Here is a 23693-nt window from a genome sequence, read left to right as displayed (position 1 = left end):
CTACCCTTCCCTATACACCCCAGAATGGGGTGAATGTTGACTACCTGGATTTTTTGACAAGGTCCCTTATAGAAGGCTCATCCAGAAGATTAAGATGCATGGGATCATTTGGATTCAGAACTGGCTTGTCTATAGAAGATGGAAGTAGTGGTCAAAGGGTCTTATTCCAGTTGGAGGTCTGTGATTAGTAGTGTTTTGCAGGGATCTGTACTGGGACTTATGCTGTTTGTGATGTACATAAATGACCTAAATGTAAATGTAGATGGGTAGGTTGGTAAGTTTACAGATGATACGAAGGTTGGTGCTACTGTGGATTGTATAGAAGGCTGGTAAAGAATACAATGGGATATAGATCAGTTACAGATATGGCAGAGAAATGGCAGATAGGATATAATGTAGTTAAATGTGAGGTGTTACACCCTGGTAGGTCAAATGCAAAGCGACAGTACACTGTTAAAGGCAAGATCCTTAACAGTGTCAATGAGTGGAGGGAGCTTGGTGTCCGAGTTCATTGCTCCCTGAAAGTGGCTAGACGATTTGATAGGGTGGTTAAGGAGGCATATACCATGCTTCTGTTTATTATTCAAGGCACTGTTTTCCAAATTCAGGAAGTTATGCTGCAGCTTTATAAAACCGTAGTTAGGCCGCATCTGGAGTATTGCATACAGTTCTGGTCACCCCATTATAGGAAGAATATCGAGGCTTTGGAGATGCTGCATAAGAGGTTTACCAGGATGTTGCCTGGATTAGAGGGCATGTGCTATAATGAGAGGTTGGGCAAACTTGTTTGTTTTCTCTGGAGTGGCAAAGGCTGAGGGGAGATCTAATGGAGGTTTATAAGGTTATGAGATGCATAGATAGAATAGATAGACAATATATTTTTCCCAGGATTGAAATGTCTAATACCAGGGGGTATGCATTTAAGGAGAAAAGGGGGTAACTTCAAAGGAGATGGAAGGAGCAAATTTTTTACCCAGATAGTGTTGAGTGCCTGGAATATGCTTTCTGGGATGTTGGTAAAGGCAGAAACATTAAGGACTTTTAAGAGATGTTTAGATGGGCATATGAACAAGAGGAAAATGGAAGGATATGGCCATTGTGTAGATAGAAGAGATTTGTTCGCTATTTGATTAATAATTTAAATGGTTCAGCACACTGTTGTGGGCCAAAGGGCCTGCTTCTGTGCTGTACTGCTATATTTTCTATATTCTATGTACCTGAACTCCAAGGCTCCCCCCAGGGTTCTAACATTCACGGTGTAAGTCCTACCTTGATATGACTCTTCAAAATGCAACACTCCACATTTACCTGAATTAAACTTTACTCATCATTCCCTGACTCACGTATCCAGCTGACTGGGATTCCACTGTAATTCTAGATGAACTCACTTCACTGTCTACAATACCACTTACTTTAGAGTCATCTGTAAACTTAGTAAAGTCTTACTGAACTCTTTATCGACTCATTGATTTTCTTGTCCCTTCAATCCTAGAGCAATCCCTTTAATGCCTTGCAACCCCCCCCCACTTATTTTCCTGTCACCTTCTCTCTCTCTCTCTCTCTCTCTCTCTCTCTCTCTCTCTCTCTCTCTCTCTCTCTCTCTCTCTCTCTCTCTCTCTCTCTCTCTCTCTCTCTCCTCTCTCTCCTCTCTCTCTCTCTCTCTCTCTCTCTCTCTCTCTCTCTCTCTCCTTCCCATGCACAAATACCAGGGACGATTTACAGCTATCATTAGGATTTGAGGAATCAGAGCACCAGTGTAGTCACAGGTAGAACATAAAAGGAGAAACTCTATGCAGGCAGCATCAGAGGTCAAGCTTGAACTTGGTTCTTGCAATGGCAAGGTAGCACTCCTGCTGCACCACTGTGCCACTTTTAATCAATATTCCCTTTATTCCTGATGGGTTCCCTGTGGAATTTTATAAATCATTCTCTTCACTTCTTTCTCCTCAGTTACTTTCAGTATTATCTGACTCGTTTAATTACGGCAAATTGCCACCCTCTTTCAATGAGGCATCTATTATTCTTCTTTTAAAAAAGGGCAAAGACCCAACAGAGTGTTCCTTGTACAGGCCAATCTCTCTGCTCAATGTTAATGTAAAGATCTTAGCTAAAGTGTTGGCTCATAGATTAGAAACCGTTATTCCCTCCATTATCTCTGATGACCAAACAGGCTTTATTAAAAACCGTCTCCCTTTTTTTAACATTCGGCGTCTATTTAATATTTTATACTCAGTTCCAACTGGGACTCCTGAATGTGTTATCTCCCTTGATGCGGAGAAAGCATTTGATCGTATAGAGTGGAATTACCTTTTTGCAGTCTTAGAAAAATTTGACCTCGGCCAAAGTTTCATCTCTTGGATCCAATTGCTGTACCTGTGTCCTACTGCTTCTGTTCTAACTAATTTTCAGAAATCCCAAGTATTTAATCTCAAACGTGGCACCCGTCAGGGATGCCCCGTAAGTCCCTTTCTCTTTGATTTGGCTATAGAACCTCTGGCGATAGCATTTCGAAAATGTCCTGAATTGACCGGGATTTGGAGAAGGGGTGTTGAGCATAAAGTTTCTCTCTATGCTGATGACTTATTACTCTTTCTCTCAAATCCGTCTACATCCTTACCTCTAATGTTTTCACTTCTTGACCAGTTTAGCCAGATCTCTGGCTATAAACTCAACTTACATAAGAGTGAACTTTTCCCAATTAATAAAGAAGCACAAGAACTAATATTTTGTGATCTCCCTTTTAAAGTAGTCCATAATCAATTTACTTATCTTGGAATTACAGTCACAAGGAAGTTTAAAGATCTCTTTCGTGAAAACTTTGTCAATCTTTCATATACTATAAAACAGAGTCTGGTACAATGGTCACCTCTATCTATGTCCTTGGTAGGTCATATTAATGTTGTTAAAATGTATGTTCTCCCCAAATTTTTATACTTATTTCAATCTATCCCAATTTTTATTCCTAAATTTTTTGATTCCTTAGACTCTATTATTTTGTCATATCTGTGGCAGAATAAGCACTCCAGAATTAATAAAATCCACCTCCAAAAATCTAAAAAAGATGGTGGCATGGCTTTACCTAACTTTCGCTTATATTATTGGGCAGCTAATATACGTTGTGCTGCTTTCTGGTCTTTCTTCCACGGTCAACCCGAGTGCCCTAACTGGGTGGCAATGGAGTTGAACTCCACTAAAGAATTATCTATATCTGCACTTCTTGGCTCTGCACTCCCTAGCAGTCTGCCCAGATCAATAGCTAATCCTCTGGTTAGACACACTTTGCGTATATGGGCTCAGTTCAGGAAATGCTATGGTTTCCAGGGGTTTTCCGTTTCTAGCCCTGTTGCACATAATCACCTTTTTTTACCTACTACGTACGATTCAGCATTCCATGTTTGGTACAGGAAGGGCATTAGACATTTTGAAGATCTCTTCATTGATAATCGCTTCGCTTCTTTTCAGCAGCTCTCCATTAAGTTCAACCTGCCTAACGCTCACTTTTTCAGATATCTCCAAATCCGACACTTTACTGCTCCTTTAATTCCTAACTTTCCTGAAATGCCTGCGAAAAATGCTATGGACCTATTTCTTTCCATTAATCCACTAGGTAAAGGTTTAATTTCAATTATCCGAGATAAACTAGCAGCCTTACGACGGGCCCCTGTGGATAAAATTAAAATGGCCTGGGAGCAGGATTTAAATATCTCCTTATCCGAGGATAGCTGGGACTCAGTTCTCAAATCGGTTAACTCAACCTCCCTTTGTGCTCGCCATTGCCTCTTACAGTTTAAGATTGTTCATAGAGCCCATATGTCTAAATCTAAACTATCTCGATTCTACCCTGGCATTAGTCCGCTCTGTGATAAATGCAAGAGAGGCGTGGCCTCTCTCATCCATATGTACTGGTTCTGTCCTAGCTTGGAGAAATTCTGGAAAGATGTCTTCACTACATTATCGGGTATTCTGAATCAGCACCTAGAACCTAACCCCTTAATTGCTCTGTTCGGTTTTTGGGGCGAGACAGATTTATGTCTGGGTCCGACCAAATGCCGAATACTATCCTTTGCCTCTCTCCTGGCGAGACGCTTGATCCTCCTTAGATGGAGAGATGTTGCCCCGCCCACTCATGCGCAATGGCTTAATGACATTATGGCCTGCTTGGACCTCGAAAAAATTCATTATTCAGTTCTTAATTCGGATCTAAAGTTCCATAAGGTCTGGGGACCTTTTATCGAGTACTTTCATAACCTTCCTCTTGACTAGGGTTTTTTTTTCTTTTTTTTTTCTTCTTTTCGGTCCCTTGCTTCCAGCTCCTTTTTTTTTCTGGTAGTAGGCATTATTATCCTCTGTTGCTAAGTGTATTCACAGTCTGGGAGTTTGACTGTCCGGACTTTATACTCTTTATACTGTGTGGTGGTTGGTCTGGAGATGTTTTTTTTCTTGTGTTGTGGGGCTTGGGGAGGACACTAAGCTCACTTGTCTTTAATTTAGGTGGTTTTTTGTTAAATTCTCTTCCTTTGTAGCATATTGTTATTGTATGCTTAATCTTGCACTGTATTAATGCTCCTCATTGGGATTTGGGGTTTTTAATTTTGTAAAATGTTTTGAAAAACTAATTAAAAAAAATAAAAAAATATTCCCTTTATTAATAACTATCGAGTAAGATATGCAGGTTATTGGATATAGGAATTATCAGGTGTATACATTCAGTAGTGTATATTACCATTTAAAAGTCAATTGAACATGTATGGAAAACAGTGCAGAAGATAAATTTTAAATCGTGAAGGGTTTGATACTTTTAACATGCTAAGGGACTTGAAACCAAGATGCAAAAGCAACAAAATAAAGTAGGAGGACAAATGATATGGTGGTTTTTATTATAAAAGGATTTGAGTACAGGAGTAAAGATATTTTGTTATCTGGGTGCTACTCCTTCTGCTTGTATGCTTATGTTGAAATGTCATTCTTGTCTGTGTTATTGTAGCTAATTGCAGCTAGTATTGGTATTTGGAGATAACCCTTAATCCGCCCTGATGAAGGGTCTTGGCCTGAAACGTTAACTTTTTGTTCCCTTCCATGATGCTGCCTAACCTCCAGCATTTTGTGTTTGTTGCTCTGGTTCCGAGCATCTGCAGAATCTTTTGTGTTTTGTTGGTTGGAAATTTCAAACAAACAATGAAGTTCACTCATTTAACTAGAATACTATTTTTTGAGTGCATGTGGACAAAATAGCTTTTCTATACCCATAGAGTGCGTTTGTGCTTATTTTATTCCGCCACTTGTATGTTTTTCCGGCAGGTGATCTGTTCTCATATCATTATCGTATTGAGCAGCTGCCAAAAGGCAAAGGAAACACTTATCAAAAGCATGATGGGTTTAAATATAGGAAAACTAAGTCTTTATTGTTTGTAACTCACAGCCCACCATTTTAACAATCTAATTACACCAGTTATCTAACAAGTATTTGATTTGTGCAAAATGTTAATAACTGATTATTCACTTTCTCTAATATCAACATAACTTTTTTATTATAGTTTTGCCTGATGACCTAAGTTTCAGGATAAACTTAATATTTTTTTCTCTTTTTAGTAATGAGACTTTAGTATCAAAAGAAAAGATAGATGGGATCCCTTTGCTGAATTTTCAGTCTTCTACTGGCATCATTAAAGTATATGCCTTTAACCAGCTGGCTAAGTTTCTGGAAATAGCTCAGAAGGAGAAACTGAAAGAAACACAAGCTTGTTTGGAAGGTCAGTTTTAATGACGTTTTTCTCATACAAGTGATTTTAATTGGTATAACTTATTTATTTATGTCTACACATATTTTGGAATTTATTTTTAAAACTATAATCTCTCATTATTATTTTAGAACTATTAATTAAAATCATACATTAGCACAGCACAGATGGGGACAATTGAATTCATTCAAAAAACAAATTTGTCCCACACCCCTATACTTTGCATTTGGAATGTCAGTGTTAAGCCAGTATCCACCACCCAATTAGGTAATGAATTTTGAAATCCAGACCACTCGTTGCATTGAAGTTTTTCCTCTTGTCACTTCTGTTCTTTATTCTATTCTTTCATACTGATGACTGTCTTGTCAAACTTGTTTTTGTTATTACACCACTTAAATTTTTGCATCTATAGTCCTCCTATCAGACTGTATTACATCTGACACATCTGCAATGAAACTTGTCATTTATGCTTCTACGTTTCCCTCTAGTTATCTAAAACCTCACTGTCTTTATTGTTTACAACAAAGTTTCATGTCATCATCAAATTTGAAATTGTAGATGCCTTCAGCGTTCAAAAATAGCAGTAATTTTCCCTTCACTTTGAAAAACAGCCATTAATCATATCTGGTTTCTATCCTTAGATTTTTTTTTATCTTTGCTGCTGTGGCCCTTTTATCTCACTGTTTCAGTCTTGCTAACTATTCTGATAATTGGCTCATTGTAAACAGAATGTTAATAATATTATACATCAAATTTATATCCAGCAACAAATTAAGGTAAAATAAAACAATAGCTGTCATAATTTTGTAGGACTTTCTGTACAAAATAAGAATGAACAAATAAATAAATAAATAAATAAGAAGATACCACTTACAATGTCATAAGGACAGTCACATACAGAGTGCACAGCAGAAACATTAAAATTTTAGGTTGGGATTTTATTGGTTTGTAGCGGTTAATGTTAAGATAATATTTTTCTCTTTACTAACTTTTTTTTACCCTTCAGTGTAAGGCAAAACAATCAAAGTGGAATTGATTTGAGCAATACAAGAGAATAAGATGCAGGGTTACAGGGAAATAAGGAGAGAGAATGGGGTGATTGGAATTACTGCTGGTATAAGATGAGTAAGTTCAACATTCACTAGGATCAGTTTTGTTCTGTAGTATAACTTCATAGGTCCTTCTTGAAACATTTCCTTTCAGAAATTTTGCTAAAAAACCTTTTACTCATTCTTTGGGATGTGGGTATCACTGGTCAGAAATTATTTCACATCCCTAATTACCTTGAGAACTTGGTATTGAGCCACTTCCTTGAACCATTTCAAACCTAGTAGTAAAGGTACTTGCACAGTGCTATAAAAACAGAGCATGCTGAAAGATCAATCTGCATCCATGGAAGCAGAAACAGAAGCATGGGTGTTTGTTTGGTTGGCAATCAGTGCCACAGGAGTTGGTGCTGGGCCTGCAACTGTTCACGATAAACATTAATGATGTGGAAGAGGGGACCAAGTGTAGTGTATCTAAGTTTGCTGATGACACTAAATTAAATGGAAAAGTAAATTGTGCAGAGGATATGTAGAGTCTGCAGAGAGATATAGATAGGTTAAGTGAGTGGGCAAGGGTCTAGCAGATGGAGTACAATGTTAGTAAATACGAGGTCATTTTGGAAAGAAAAATGAAAGATCAGATTATTATTTAAATGATAAAAGATTGCAGCATGCTGCTGTGCAGGAGGGCTTGGGAATATTTGTGCATGAATCACAAAAGATTAGTTTGCAGGTGCAGAAGGCTATCAAGAAGCCAAATGGAATGTTGGCCTTCATTGCTAGAGGGATTGAATTTGAGAGCAGGGAGGTTATGCTGCAATTTTATAGGGCACTGATGAGGCCGCATCTGGAGTACTGTGTGCAGTTCTGTGTGCAGTTCTGTTCTCCTTACTTAAGGATATACTGGCTTTGGAGGCGGTGCAGAGGAGGTTCACCAAGTTGATTCCAGAGATGAGGGGGTTAGAATATGAGGGGAGATTGAGTCACCTGGGACTGTACTTGCTGGAATTCAGAAGGATGAGAGGAGATCTTATAGAAACATATAAAATTATGAAAGGGATAGATAAGATATGCGCAGGAAAATTGTTTCCACTGGTAGGTGAGACTAGAACTAGGGGACATAGCCTCAAGATTAGGAGGAGTAAATTTAGGATGGGGATTAGGAGGAACTGCGTTTCCCAAAGAGTAGTGAATCTGTGGAACTCTCTGCTCAATGAAGCAGTGGAGGCTACCTTGGTAAGTATATTTACGACAAGGTTGGATAGATTTTTGCATAGTTGGGGAATTAAGGGTTATGGGGAAAAGGCAGGTAGGTGGAGATGAGTCCATGGTCAGATCAGCCATGATCTTATTGAACGGTGGAGCAGTTTCGATGGGCTGGATGGCCTACTCCTGCTCTTATTTCTTATGTTCTTAATGTTTCAGGTCAAAGACCCTACCTCTGAACTGAGAGAGAGAGAGAAAACAAATTTAAGGTCTAGACAGTAGAGAAGAACAATGGGTGAAATAATAACCATGTAACCATATAACCATATAACAATTAAACCATGGAAACAGGCCATCTTGGCCCTTCTAGTCCATGTCAAACGCTTACCTTCACCTAGTCCCACCGACCTGCACTCAACCCATAACCCTCCATTCCTTTCCTGTCCATATACCTATCCAATTTTTTTTTTAAATGACAATATCGAACCTGCCTCTACCACTTCTACTGGAAGCTCGTTCCACACAGCTACCAGTCTCTGAGTAAAGAAGTTCCCCCTCATGTTACCCCTAAACTTTTGCTCCCTAACTCATGTCTTCTTGTTTGAATCTCCCCTACTCTCAATGGAAAAAGCCTATCCACATCAACTCTATCTATCCCCCTCATAATTTTAAATACCTCTATCAAGTCCCCCCTCAACCTTCTACGCTCCAAAGAATAAAGACCTAACTTGTTCAACCTTTCTCTGTAACTTAGGTGCTGAAACCCAGGTAACATTCTAGTAAATCTCCCCTGTACTTTCTCTACTTTGTCAACATCTTTCCTATAATTCGGTGAGCAGAACTGTACACAATACTCCAAATTTGGCCTTACCAATGCCTTGTACAATTTTAACATTACATCCCAACTCCTATACTCAATGCTCTGATTTATAAAGGCCAGCATACCAAAAGCTTTCTTCACCACGCTATCCACATGAGATTCCACCTTCAGGGAACAATGCACCATTATTCCTAGATCACTCTGCTCTACTGCATTCCTCATTGCCCTACCATTTACCATGTATGTCCTATTTTGATTAGTCCTACCAAAATGGAGCACATCACACTTATCAACATTAAACTCCATCTGCCATCTTTCAGCCCACTCTTCTAACTGGCCTAAATCTCTCTGCAAGCTTTGAAAACTTACTTCATTATCCACAACGCCACCTATCTTAGTATCATCTGCATACTTACTAATCCAATTTACCACCCCATCATCCAGATCATTAATGTATATGACAAACAACATTGGACCCAGTACAGATCCCTAAGGCACACCACTAGTCACCGGCCTCCAACCTGACAAACAGTTATCCACCACTACTCTCTGCCATCTCCCACCCAGCCACTATTGAATCCATTTTACTACTTCAATATTAATACCTAACGATTGAACTTTCCTAACTAACCTTCCGTGTGGAACCTTGTCAAAGGCCTTACTGAAGTCCATATAAACAACATCCACTGCTTTACACTCGTCAACTTTCCTAGTAACCTCTTCAAAAAATTCAATAAGATTTGTCAAACATGACCTTCCACACAAAAATCCATGTTGATCGTTCCTAATCAGACCCTGTCTATCCAGATAATTATATATACTGTTACGAACCTCGTAACTGGGTCACTTACCAGCAAAGATAGAGAGGTCCGTTGAAGTCTGATGGTACTATTTTTAACAGTATTTATTAGTAAAAATACACAAAAATAATATCAATGCAAACATACAGATAATATACGTCGTCAATACTAAATCTAAAAGTGCGGGTATAATAATAATCAATAAGAAATAAGCTCTATCGTTGTCTAGGGGATAACGTATTGTCCGATGGAAATATAAAAGTCACTCAGTTCATTCAGGCTGCAGACTTTTGGTTGTCGCTGTGTTGCACTTTGTTGGAGAGAGAGAGAAATAGGAATAGAATGGGAACAGTTACCGCTGCGGGTTTTCCAACCTTTATGATTTCGATCCGTCGGGAGTCCCGTTGGGGTGGCCGTTCACTTGTGGCCTCTCCTTTAGCTAAAGCCGTTCTTCCATGGTGAGGCCGCCAATCCCAGGCAAAGGGAAAGGATGCACACGGCCCCCCCACTGGCTGTCGCTATTAAACGCTGTCACAGGATTTCTAGCGTTTCTCCTGGTGCGTCTGAAGGGGTTGTTCCCCAAACCCTCTTTTATCCTTACTCACGGGGTCTCAGATGTCAATCAGGTTGGGATGATGCAATCCCTCAACCAGCCCACTCTGGTCATCCCCTGAGGGGCTTCAATGAATAGTACAGTACTCAATACACAATTCCGTCTCCAAGAGACAATAGCCGTTATCAGGGTTTTTGTTTTCGCTGAGGCCAGGACACATTCCAAACCTTGTGGATTCTCTCTCATTTCCTGGGTCCCAGACCTGAATTAATAGCGATCTTGCGATTCTCAAAAAGGAGGGGGCGACTTTGTACCCTTCGGCCTCTCAGAGTTGTGGCACATTCGTAACACCCCCTTCCTTCAAAGATTTTTACCATCGGTAAAAATGAATTAATACAGAGTCTTACAGGATTTTAGAATCTAACACAATACAAAAGAGTTTTTTGTTCACTACAGAGTAATACAGTTATACATTCAATTCCGCATCTAAACAGTTAGCGATTACATTGTCACTTCCTTTAATATCTTAACATCTTGTACCTTAATAAAATCTTGTAGCATCAGACTCCAATTTGATAACCACCTATTTTTATTCCTTTCCTTCAGCAAACAAAAACTAAAGAGTTGTGATCTTAGCTTATGAGTATACTACAAAAGTTCATGCAAATACTAATCTTTATGTTACTTTCAAACTGAACAGTCAAACTTCCATGGGGGTTGTCTTTATTATTCACATGCTTTGTCGAAATCCCTTAAAACCGGATCCTGTTATTTAAAATGGCATCCCGTCAACCCTCGCCCCTTTTCCAGTTAACTCCCATGTGGTTAACTTGTATACTAGTGTGGAATAGGCCTTTGCATGCTCCTTTCATAGGAGTTATTTTCATCAACAATGTGTTCCAAACTTAGACCATTTTCCGAATTTCCACACAATACTTTAATTTTAAGCACGTCGTTAGTTTTATCTTCAGGACCCTTCATGCTATTAGTTTTCAATTTAAGATCTGCAAGCGATCCCTCTTTGTTCAAACAGCATTTCAAATTCTGCTTTTTCACAGCACACTCTTGAATGACAGTAGCGTGTGGGGCACCTTTACATTCCAAATCACCCTGTAATTGATTCGCAGGCACCGTGTTACCAAGCCATTGTCTCTGCAGCCTGGTTGCTGCTTCTGACATCAATCCAGACTTTAAATTTTCTTCATTCAATTTAGGAACGACACTTTTCCCTTTTCCTTCAATAATAATATTCACCTCACCACCTTTTATCTCCTCACTAACTTTTAACACACCTTCGAGCACAAACAACTGGGAATTCTCACTTCCCACTATTACCAAGGTTAACCCTTTCTTCACTGAACCAAGTCCATCTGACCCACAAGGACTGCATTCCTTTTCAACCGAATCAAATACCTCAGACTTTTTTCTGAGCTCCATTACTAGGTTCAGTACCACGTGCATCCACATCTTGGACACACTCAAACGGGACATCTGCCTCTTCCAGGCTTTCAATACCCATACCCTTTTCAAATTCTAAATTCCCCTGATCCTCCCAGTTACTCTCTGGGCAACTCCCTTCCGGAGTAAACTCAACCCCGCGGGCTGAAACAACCTCATCTGCCAACCCAGCAGACTTCTTCAAGGTAATGGCATCCTTTTCATCTCGGACTGCCCTCATTTCATTATCGGGAACACCTTTAGAATTTTCAACTTCTTCAAACAGTTCTGCCAAACCGGACAGATCATCCATGTCCAACCCTGGACCTTTTAACAGCCTTATCTGTTTCTCATCTTTACTTCGTGCCTCTATAAATTTCCTCCTGGCTAAGGGCAGATCTACCTCCTCTCCCTTACTCTCTTTCACTTTCCTATTCTCCGTTTTACCACCCTCTAACCCCTCTTGGTACAGGGTCGGTAAAAACGTCTCGGCCAAATCGATACTGGCTGGATTTAAACTGGTCTCATTCTCAGCTGCCTTTCTCGACATGCTGCGAGTGGTCGCGCATGCGTGATAGATCTTGGAATCTAGGGGCGGGACCTCAACACTTACAGGCTGGCTTGTCAGCTTCATGGCCGACCAGACTTCACCACCAGCTAAATCGTTACCCAGAAGGACGTCCACGTTAGTTCTCAGGAATTCCAATCGCACCCCTATTTCAACTGGTCCAGATACCAGCTCACAATTTATAATGATCCTATGCAAGGGCACCGCTTCTGTCCCTTTTCCTATGCCTCTCAAAGCTACCTCTCCAGTCTTGCGACCAAAATCCAGTACCTTACTGCTAATCAATGACAGTTCAGCTCCCGTGTCTCTCCAGATCCGCACTGGAACTGGTGTGTCTCCCTTTCTCACAGACACGGTTCCTTCTGAAATACATTTCTCAGACCCTTCTCGTACTCTGTCTACCTGGGGCTCTCTCGTCGATTTACTGATCACCACAACACATCCTATAGGGACTGCTGCTTTCCATTTTCCTGTCTCCTTCCTCAGAGCAAGGCACTTAGATGCAATATGACCCACCTTTCCACAATTAAAACAGGTCAAGACAGGACCTCTCCTGCCGTCTTGCCTCTCCTCCTCAATTTTACCACTAGCTCCCGGCAGGATCTCTGCCTCAGCCGGTGGGCTTTCTCTACCGTTCCCATGGTCTCTCTGGTAACTTTTATTCGAGGAAAACTTTGTCTTGTGGGTTAGGGCATATTCATCTGCGAACCTAGCAAATTCGGAGATGGACTTATTCGGCTTCTCATTCAAATACATCCGGATATCATCCGAAACACAACCTTTAAATTCCTCAATCAGAATTAACTCCCTGAGATGCCAAAAATCTTCTTCCACTATTTCTGCTGCACACCAGCGATCCAAGAGCACACCCTTCTCATAGGCAAACTCGGTATACATCTGATTCCACCCTTACTTTAAATTTCTGAACTTTTGTCTATAGGCTTCAGGAACCAATTCGTAGGTCCAAAGAATGGCCTCCTTTACTTTCTCATAATTCTCCGACTCTTCCTCCTCCATGGACAACGCCGCATATGCCCATTGTGCCTTCTCTTTTAACACACTTTGTAACAACGCCACCCATTGCTCTTTGGGCCACTTCTGACTCACTGCCACCTTTTCAAAATGCAAGAAATAACTATCAACATCCGTCTCCTCAAACGGAGGTACTAACCTAAACTCCCAACTAACATTAAACCGCTCCTCTCGGTCTGACCCTTGAGCTCTTCGCTCTTGCCTTAACTTCTCCATATCCAAGTCATGTTGCCTCTGTTTCTCCTTTTCCTCATACTCTCTCTCCTTCTCGGCTCTCTCCCTCTCCTTCTCGGCCCTTTCCTTCTCCTTTTCAGCTGCTTCCAGCTGTTTTAACTGAATTTCATGCTCCCTTTCAGCTCTTTCCTGCCCCCTCTTCACCTCTAACTCCTTGAGCTGGAGCACATGATCCCGTTGCTTTTCGGCTCTTTCTTTTTCTTTTTCAGCTGCTTCCAGCTGCTTTAACTTAATTTCATGTTCCAACCTTAATTTCTCCAACTCTAACTGAGCCGTCCCACTAGCTGGTGCCTTTTCAGGGATATTTTCTGATACCTCAGCAGAAACACATTCTTCACAATATAATACTGAGTTATGGCCCTCCGCACCTCCTGCTTTTTCATCGACAACCTCACCTCTGTGAGGTTTATTCCTTTCGCAATATTTATCAAGTCCGACTTTGTGGCCGCCTCTAGCGTCTCTAGAGTCGGGTTTTCTATAAATTCATCCACGTCCATCTTTGCTGTTTCCCATCTGGTTACCCGCGAAACCAGATCCAAGTTTGGACTTACAAGCCCGATTCACTGGCCCTCCAATTTGGTATCAAATCCCGGATGAGCCCCCACTTTGTTACGAACCCCGTAACTGGGTCACTTACCAGCAAAGATAGAGAGGTCCGTTGAAGTCTGATGGTACTATTTTTAACAGTATTTATTAGTAAAAATACACAAAAATAATATCCATGCAAACATACAGATAATATACGTCATCAATACTAAATCTAAAAGTGCGGGTATAATAATAATCAATAAGAAATAAGCTCTATCATTGTCTAGGGGATAAATGTATTGTCCGATGGAAATATAAAGGTCACTCAGTTCATTCAGGCTGCAGCCTTTTGATTGTCGCTGTGTTGCACTTTGTTGGAGAGAGAGAGAGAAATAGGAATACAATGGGAACAGTTACCACTGCGGGTTTTCCAACCTTTATGATTTCGATCCATCGGGCGTCCCGTTGGGGTGGCCGTTCACTTGTGGCCTCTGCTTTAGCTAAAGCCGTTCTTCCATGGTGAGGCCGCCAATCCCAGGCAAAGGGAAAGGACGCACACAGGCCCCCCACCGGCTGTCGCTATTAAACGCTGTCACAGGATTTCTAATGTTTCTCCTGGTGCGTCTGAAGGGGTTGTTCCCCAGACCCTCTTTTATCCTTACTCACGGGGTCTCAGATGTCAATCAGGTTGGGATGATACAATCCCTCAACCAGCCCACTCTGGTCATCCCCTGAGGGGTTTCAATGAATAGTACAGTACTCAATACACAATTCCGTCTCCAAGAGACAATAGCCATTATCAGGGGTTTTGTTTTCGCTGAGGCCAGGACGCATTCCAAAACCTTGTGGATTCTCTCTCATTTCCTGGGTCCCAGACCTGAATTAATAGCGATCTTGCGATTCTCAAAAAGGAGGGGGCGACTTTGTACCCTTTGGCCCCTCAGAGTTGTGGCACATTCGTAACAATACCATCTCTAAGAATACTTTCCATTAATTTACCCACCACTGACGTCAAACTTACAGGCCGGTAATTGCTAAACTTACTCTTAGAACCCTTTTTAAACAATGGAACCACATGAGCAATATGCCAATCCTCTGCCACCATCCCCGTTTCTAATGACATTTGAAATATTTCTGTCAGAGCCCCTGCTATTTCTACACTAATTTCTCTCAAGGTCCTAGGGAATTTCCTGTCAGGACCCGGAGACTTATCTACTTTTATATTCTTTAAAAACACCGGTACTTCCTCTTCTTTAATCATCATAGTTTCCATAACTACCCTACTTGTTTCCCTTACCTTACACAATTCAATATCCTTCTCCTTAGTGAATACCGAAGAAAAGAAATTGTTCAAAATCTCCTCCATCTCTTTTGGCTCCACACATAGCTGTCCACTCTGATTCTCTAAGGGACCAATTTTATCCCTCACTATCCTTTTGCTATTAATATAACTGTAGAAACCCTTTGGATTTATTTTCACCTTACTTGCCAAAGCAACCTCATATCTTCTTTTAGCTTTTCTAATTTCTTTCTTAAGATTTTTTTTACATTCTTTATGTTCCTCGAGCACCTCATTTACTCCATGCTGCCTATATTTATTATAGATCTCTCTCTTTTTCCAAACCAAGTTTCCAATATCCCTTGAAAACCATGGCTCTCTCAAACTTTTAACCTTTCCTTTCAACCTAACAGGAACATAAAGATTCTGTACCCTCAAAATTTCACCTTTAAGTGACATCCATTTCTCTATTACATCCTTCCCTAATGTAGCCTTCAAGGGACAAATAAGCTTGTTTGACTTTATAAAAACACAAAATGCTGGCAGAACTCTGCAGGCCAGACAACATGTACAGGAGGAGGTAGTGACGACATTTCGGGCCGAAACCCTTCATCAGGAATGAAGTAACATGGGATGGTGGAGAGGGGATAAGAAGTGGGGGGAGGGATGAAGTAGAGAGCTGCGAAGTGATAGGTTGGAGGGAAATGGGCTAGGTGGAAGGTGGAGAATTATGGGAAAAAAAGAGAAAGAAAGGTAGGGCTGGGGGGAGATTATAGTGAGGGGGGATAAAAGAGAGAGAAAGAGAACCAGACTAAAATAATAGATAGGGATGGGGGTAAGGGGGGGGGGCAGGGGTATCAATGGAGGTCTGTGAGTTGGATGTTCATGCCGGCAGGTAGGAGGCTACCTATGCGGGAGATAAGGTATTGCTCCATCGACCTGCATGTGGCCTCATCTTGACGGTAGAGGAGGCCATGGACAGACATGTCAGAGTGGGAGTGGTCTGTGGAATTGAAGTGTGTGGCCACAGGGAGATACCTCCACTGCTGGAGGACTGAGCGCCGGTGTTCGGTGAAATGGTCTCCCAGTCTGTGGCGGGTCTCCCCAATGTATAAATGGCCATATTGGGAGCACCGGATGCAGTATATCACCCCAGTTGACTCGCAGGTGAAGTGGTGCCTCACCTGAAAGGACTGTCTAGGGCCTGGGATGGTGGTGAGGGAAGAAGTGTGGGGGCAGGTGTAGCACTTTTTCCGTTTGCAGGGATGAGTGCCCGGAGGGAGGTCGGTGGGGAGGGATGGGGGGGATGAATGGACAAGGGAGTCACGTAGGGAGCGATCCCTGCGTAAAACCGAGAGTGGGGGGGGGGGAGGGGAAGCTGTGGCTGGTGGTGGGATCACGTAGGAGGTGGCGGAAGTTACGGAGGATTATACGTTGGATTATACCTTATCTCCCATCTAGGTAGCCTCCTACCTGCCGGCATGTTGTCTATGGCCTCCTCTACCGTCAAGATGAGGCCACACGCAAGTCGATGGAGCAATACCTTATCTCCCACCTAGGTAGCCTCCTACCTGCCGGCATGAACATCCAACTCACAGACCTCCGTTGATACCCCTGCCTCCCCTTATCCCCATCCCTATCTATTATTTTAGTCTGGTTCTCTTTCTCTCTCTTTTTTCCCCCCTCACTATAATCTCCCCCCAGCCCTACCTTTCTTTCTCTTTTATTTCCCATAATTCTCCACCTTCCCCCAGCCCATTTCCCTCCAGCCTATCACTTCCCAGCTCTCTGCTTCATCCCTCCCCCCACTTCTTATCCCCTCCCCACCATCCCATGTTACTTCATTCCTGATGAAGGGTTTCGGCCCGAAATGTCGTCACTACCTCCTCCCATAGATGCTGTCTGGCCTGCTGAGTTCTGCCAACATTTTGTGTTTTTATTTATTTCCAGCATCTGCAGATTCACTCATGTGTGTTGTTTGACTTTATAATATATTGCTAATATAGTAAAGTCTCAGTAACATTGTATAGTCTGGCAAGGAAATCCCTTCCCATTTATAAATCCTCTGTTCTCTCTCATCCAATGAATCAACGTGAGTAGTTTTTAAGTGGGTGAATTTGATATTGAGTTTGTACATGTTCAAATCAAAAATGCGTATTCCTTGAGCTGGCATTGGGCCTCAATGTAAGTGTAGGATTCCATAGACAGTGAGGTCAGAGCGGGAAGATAGGTGAAAAACGTGGAGGCAAGAGCAAGTCAAAGATGTGAAGGGAGTGATCCCTTCAAAGTACTGAAAATGGATGGAAGAGAAGGGTATGTTGGAGCAGGTAAAAATTGAGAAAATATTTTTAAAAAGTACTCCCACCATGTTATTGGGGATGGAATTCCATTTGGGAATAATGATGTATTTTTTAAAACTGGATGGTGTGTGACTTGGAGGAGAACTGACTGGTTGTGAAATTATCGTGCTTTCTTGTTCCTGGTGGTAGATATAACTTTGAGAGGTGCTATTAGAGTAGCCTAGGTGAGGAACTGTAGTGGATTCTGTAGATGGTGCATTCCTTAGTCATGATGGTGGACAGAGTAAATAAATGTTTGGCGTTCTTGGTGGGGTGTGAATCAAATGGGCTGCTTTGATTTATATGATGTTGAACTTTTTGAGAGTTGTTGGAACTAAACTTATCCAGACATGCAGAGAATATATTGTTATGTTCCCAAATTGTGCTGTGTAGGACTTAGAAAGTCTTTTGGGGGTTTTAGGAACTGAGTCATTGATAACGTTCCCCTTTTTCTCTCAAGCCCGAACAAACAGATAGTTTTTGGTTTGGTGATAGAAATATGCCATTCACTATAAAGGTGGTTGAAGGTAAGCAGATTACACAGTGTTAGGAGAGAGAGAAAAGTTATGTTAATATAACAAATAACCTAATCTGTGAGCACTTACCACAGTTTTGATATGTATTTCACAGCTCTAATGTTTTCAAAAAGAAAAAAAAAATCCAAGAAATCATACCAACTAATCATTGGTCCTTTAGAAAAGCTGGGAGTTAATAATGTAAGCAAGGTAAAAGCAGGTGAATTAAATAGGTGACAGAGCTACAGAGTCATACAACACAGATGTACGCATGCTCAAAACACTCATCAAGTCAAGCAATATCTTATGGAAACAAAAACAAAGGTAATGTTTCAAGTTGAAAATCCTTCATAAACCAGTTGTTAGGTTTCCAGATTTTCTATATATTTCTATTTATTTTCAGCATCTATAGTTTTTAATTTTCCATTAGATTTTTGTTTCTTTGCGTATTTCACTACTGTGCTATTAACCCTTGTTCTTGAAAGTGCTCCTGCCTCTCTCTTTTTAAGTTCAGGATGTGGTACAGATCTGGTTATTGGTCAAGAACCTTTGACCTTAAACTGTTACTGCACTTTCACCTCGTGTGTGCAAGAGGGGAAAGTCTGCTGGATGGTTGAACACATTGATTATGACAGTGTAGTAGCGAGGATGTCATTCACATGGGTGGAGTTAAAGGAAACATTACATAGCTGGTAGTTAATTTTCTGAATGTGTAAATAGGAGTTCTAAAATTTGTATTTCTGACATATTCTGAAGATAAAGAACTCCTCATATCTGGAATAGATCTCTGGGGAGGTGGAGCTGGATTTATTTATATTGCTCTGAGGAGGAGCCTATTCTAATCTATGCTGAGGAGTTTGTAGAGCTAGGGTCAAAATTAAAATACAGAACTACAAATTTGCTCTATGCCTCACCTACAAATTGGCATGACAAACAAACCAGCAGATTAAATACGTACCTGTGGAAGTGGTCTAGGTTTAGAGGTTACATTTTGAGACACGGTCATCAATACTAGGGAAAAAGGAAAGTACTCCTTATGAGTGGGCAAACATGAGGAAATCTGCAGATGATGGAAATTCAAGCAACACACACAAAATGCTGCCTGGCCTGCTGCATTCCACCAGCATTTTGTATGTGTGTTCCTTATGAGCTTGTTCCACTTTATCTGGGTAGAGACCTAGTATCCCAATATATTGAAAAAAAACATGATACTAGATAGCTCTTAAAATTACGACGGGAAGCTGAGGAAATTAATGAAAAGATAACTAAAATACCAGTAAGAGAAATTCAAAGCCTATATAGAAGAGAGAAGAACTTGGTAATATTGTTGTTAAGTTGGGAGCATTATGAAGGATTATGAAGCATTGTGTATTAGTTTCGGAGGAAGTGTAAAGCTAAAGGAACTGGATCTTTAGGACTAACCTTCATAGCAAAATTAATGAATTAGTAGCAGAGATCAAAGTAAATGAATCTTATTTTTCATTGAGGTAGTTGTAAAGTGACCAAGGTTGATAACTAATTATAACAAGAAATTTCACTTTTAAGTAAAATGGAAGAGGGAAAGGGGAAATTAACCTTGATAATAGATGATGGAATAAGCCAGCAGGAAAAAAAAGGAAGCTTTGAAAATCAAGGTGTAAGATCAGGTTAGTGGAAGTAAGAAACAATACTGAATAGTAAATAGTGGGAGCAGATTATGGGTTCCTAATGTATTTGTATCATCAACCAGATTGTAAGTCAGAAAATTAAAGGTACATGTAATAAGACAAATCAAAATCAAGCAAAAGTTGCACCAGAAGTATGGAGGACAGTTTCATGAACTAAATGTCAACTAACCAATTAGTATTTTTGCAGCATCAAGATTAGTTAATATTCCAGTAAAGTAATATATGTAAGTGTTTATATCATATGATAGAATTTTATATTGTGGTTGATTTATTTAAGTCGGAAACTAAAGTCTTAAATGTGAACAAAGCAGGCTACATGGGTAGGTGAAGTGAATTGGCTAAAGTATTTGGATATTAAATATGAATGTAGATAATGATGGCAAACATTTCAAAATTAATTCATAATTGCAACAAATATTTTTTCTCTCTGTAAGGCAAAAGGGTTCATCTGTAATTTATGTTAATATTGGATTAAAAGAAGAGGCCACTTACCTTAAATTTGAAGACTGAGAATTCAGTGAAGGGACAACATGTAGCATGAGGAAAAACTAACAATTGAACTGAAATGAATTGTAAAATATTCTATAGATAAAAAAGGCATAGTTACGGAAGTAAATTTGGGTCCTTAAGGGACAGAGCAAGAGAAATTATAATGTGAAACATAGAAATACAGGGGCACTCTAGATTACAGAAAATATAAATTGTAGAAATCCATCCTTACACGTATTCTCCCTTACACCTGTAAATAGATACAACTTCAAAGTTCAAAGTAAACTTACTATCAAAGTACAAATATGTCACCATATACAACCCCGAGATTCATTTTTTTAGACATATTCAATAAATCCATAATAGAATAATAACCATAATAGAATCAATAAAAGACTGCACCAACTTGGGCATTCAACCAGTGTGCAAAAAACAAGAAACTGCAAATACAAAAAGGAGGAAAGAATAATAATAAATAAATAAGTAATAACTATCGAGAACATGAGATGAAGAGTCCTTGAGCGAGTCCATAGGTTGTGGGAACATTTCAATGATGGGGCATGTGAAGTTATCCTCTTTGGTTCAAGAACCTGATTACTGGGGGTAATAACTGTCCCTGAACCTGGTGGTGTGAGTACTGAGGCTCCTGTAGCTTCTTCCTCATGGCAGCTGTGAGAAGAGAGCATAACCTGGATGCTGGGTGGTTCTTGATGATGGATGCTGGTATCCTACAATAATGATCCATGGTGGGGAGGGCCTTACCCATGATGGATTGGGCCATATCCACAACTTTTTGTAGGACTTTTCATTCAAGGACATTGATGTTTCCATACCAGGCCGTGATGAAGAACGTCCCTGTGAAAACAAACCTATCAATTGTATTTGATCATGTTTTTTGTCACAGAGTCTTCAAAGTTTAAAATAATATTGAATAATTTATACCAAAAATACCTGTACTGGAAAACATCTAATTCTGACTTCAGTAAAGAAAAATGCTGGAATTTCATTGCCAATACTAGTGCTCTGACTCTTTTAATGCTGTTTCTGCAATGATCAGCCACAAATAAGTAAAGTTATGTTGCTATTTATGATTTTTCCTTACTGAGAAATTGATTGTTTCTGACTTACAATCTATTAAGGACAGTCCTCAGGAAGTGAGCCATTATGTAACCTGGGCTTGCAGTATTGCAAATATTAAACATGTACTTTGTACTACTCTTCAAGCAGAAGAAAGAATCTGGATATAGTAGCTAGGAGAAACATAAAGAACTGATAATGGAGAAATTAATAGGTCAAAAATTAACCAATGGGTTGTGTGCCCACTGGGGCTCAAGAACCCTCTAGATGCAACTACATGTATTATTCCATCACTGCTACTGGGATATGTTCTTGAATATTAATGTTACTGCAGTGATGTGTTTCTATTTGAACAGTTTTGTTGGCAAGATCATGGAACAGCAATTTGTAGACAATTTAGATATGAGAATTGTTAGTATAGCCTCAGGTTATAGATAAGACCTTGGTTGGATACTGATTTCCTCCTCTAGATTAAGAATGTTAGACCAGTTGATACTCTTGTTCCCATTCAAAAGCAGTAGTTGCATTTGTCTTGGTTACTCCCTTGGTTTGGAATCCTCTGTTGTTCCCTATAAACAAGGAATACTTCTTTGAGTATGCTATAGAAATTAGCTATTCTGAACAAAGAATAGTCATTATTCCAAGATCTTTACAGAATAAATTAATTCTGAGCTTTGACTCTCATTTCTAATGCAAATGCCGGAAGCTTATAGTCTTTATCACTAAGACTGTGATCATCTGACTCTATAATTTCACCCTATCTCTCACCTCCCAACCTACCAATTCCATTTTTCTTTATAGTTCCTCCTTGTCCTTGCTATTGTCCTGAACTAGTATATTTCTGCAGTTTCTCTCCCTTCATACATTACTCCTCCATTTCAACTCTTTTTTTCTGGTCCAAAATTTATGGATTTTGTTGTTGGCTCCCAAATCCTTAAATCAAATGTGTTATAACTCCAAAATTGAACCCCTCAGTTTACTACTTACGTAAATAGTCCTGGCCAAAGACACAAATGCATTTTTGTGGAACTATGATCAATTTAAGCCACCCTGCTTTTATTCTTCTTGATCACTACAGTCTTCCATGATATTTGATGACATCATACTCTCTAATTCCTCTGGAATGGCTTCTTTTCCCACACTATCCCTAGAAGCCATTCTTGACATTCTTGTGTACGTACTTTCAGTGATAAAATCAGAATATCATCAGGTTCCACATTAACACTGATGACAATCAATTCCAGTTACCACGCAAAAAGTAATGCCATTTTCTTCAATGCCTGTCATAAATTCCATTTTGTAGTCTGACTCTATCATTCTCATTGTCACTGCATGTAATGTTCATAGACTTGACATTCTCGTTGCTTTTGAGCTAAGTTTATATTAATTCCATCCCCTAAAGTTAATCTTCATCGCCTCCTGTGGTCTGGCTCTGATCATGTGATGCTGAATTCATTAATTTGTTACTTTTAGCTTCAATTACCTTCTGACCTCTCCCCTTCCCTCCCATTTTCCACAAGTGTAATCTTGGGCTCTCCTAACTCTTAGCAATTCAATCATTACTCCTGTGATTACTGATTATTATGTCACATTCTTGTTTTCAGATCACAGTTGATAGAAATGTATGTGTCATAACATAGATAGAAACATAGAAACATAGATAACATTCAGCACAATACAGGCCCTTCAGCCCTCAAAGCTGTGCCGAACAGGTCCCCACCTTAGAACTACCTAGGCTTTACACATAGCCCACTACTTCTCTAAGCTCCATGTACCCATCCAGGAGTCTCTTAAAAGACCCTATCATTTCCGGCTCCACCGCCGCCGCCAGCAGCCCATTCCACACACTTACTACTCTCTGTGTAAAAAACTTACCCCGACATTTCCTCTGTACCTGCCTACAAGCACTTTAAAACTATGCCCTCTCGTGCTAGCCATTTCAGCCCTGGGGAAAAGGCTTTGACTATCTACACAATCAATGCCTCATATTATCTTGTACACCTCTATCAAGTCACCACTCTTCCTCTGTCGCTCCAAGGAGAAAAGGCCAAGTTCACTCAACCTATTCTCATTAGGCATGCTCCCCAATTCAGGCAACATCCTTATAAATCTCTTCTGCACCCTTTCTATGGTTTCCATGTCCTTCCTATTGTGAGGTGACCAGAAATGAGCACAGTACTCCAAGTGGGGTCTGACCAGGGTCCTATATAGCTGCAATATTACCTCTCTGCAATGGCCTCCAAAAACACTTTTTATTTCTCTTCTTCCTTAAGGTAGTCTTTAAAACCTACTGGTTTGACTAAACTATTGATCATACGTCATATCTTTATTTAACATGTTTTCTTTGATAATGGTCCCATGAAGA

At 40.2% G+C, this 23693-nt stretch overlaps 1 protein-coding gene across 5 annotated transcripts in view; it reads left to right on the top strand.

The window, feature by feature from the left end:
* Positions 1-23693, top strand: part of odad2 (outer dynein arm docking complex subunit 2) — a 220142-nt gene that overhangs the window by 4620 nt on the left and 191829 nt on the right. For 4 of the 5 annotated variants that reach the window (XM_073054733.1, XM_073054734.1, XM_073054735.1 and 1 more), the window contains one exon: positions 5590-5750. The exons of the other annotated variant lie outside the window; for it this stretch is intronic. In XM_073054733.1, coding sequence (XP_072910834.1) covers positions 5590-5750 — 161 coding nt within the window. The remainder of the gene's footprint in view (positions 1-5589; positions 5751-23693) is intronic. 5 annotated transcript variants of the gene reach the window in all.

The sequence above is a fragment of the Hemitrygon akajei genome, chromosome 8 (assembly GCF_048418815.1).
Source record: "Hemitrygon akajei chromosome 8, sHemAka1.3, whole genome shotgun sequence".
NCBI lineage: Eukaryota > Metazoa > Chordata > Chondrichthyes > Myliobatiformes > Dasyatidae > Hemitrygon > Hemitrygon akajei.
The sequence above is the reverse complement of the archived record's forward strand: the minus strand, read 5'-3'. Positions and strand labels throughout refer to the sequence as shown.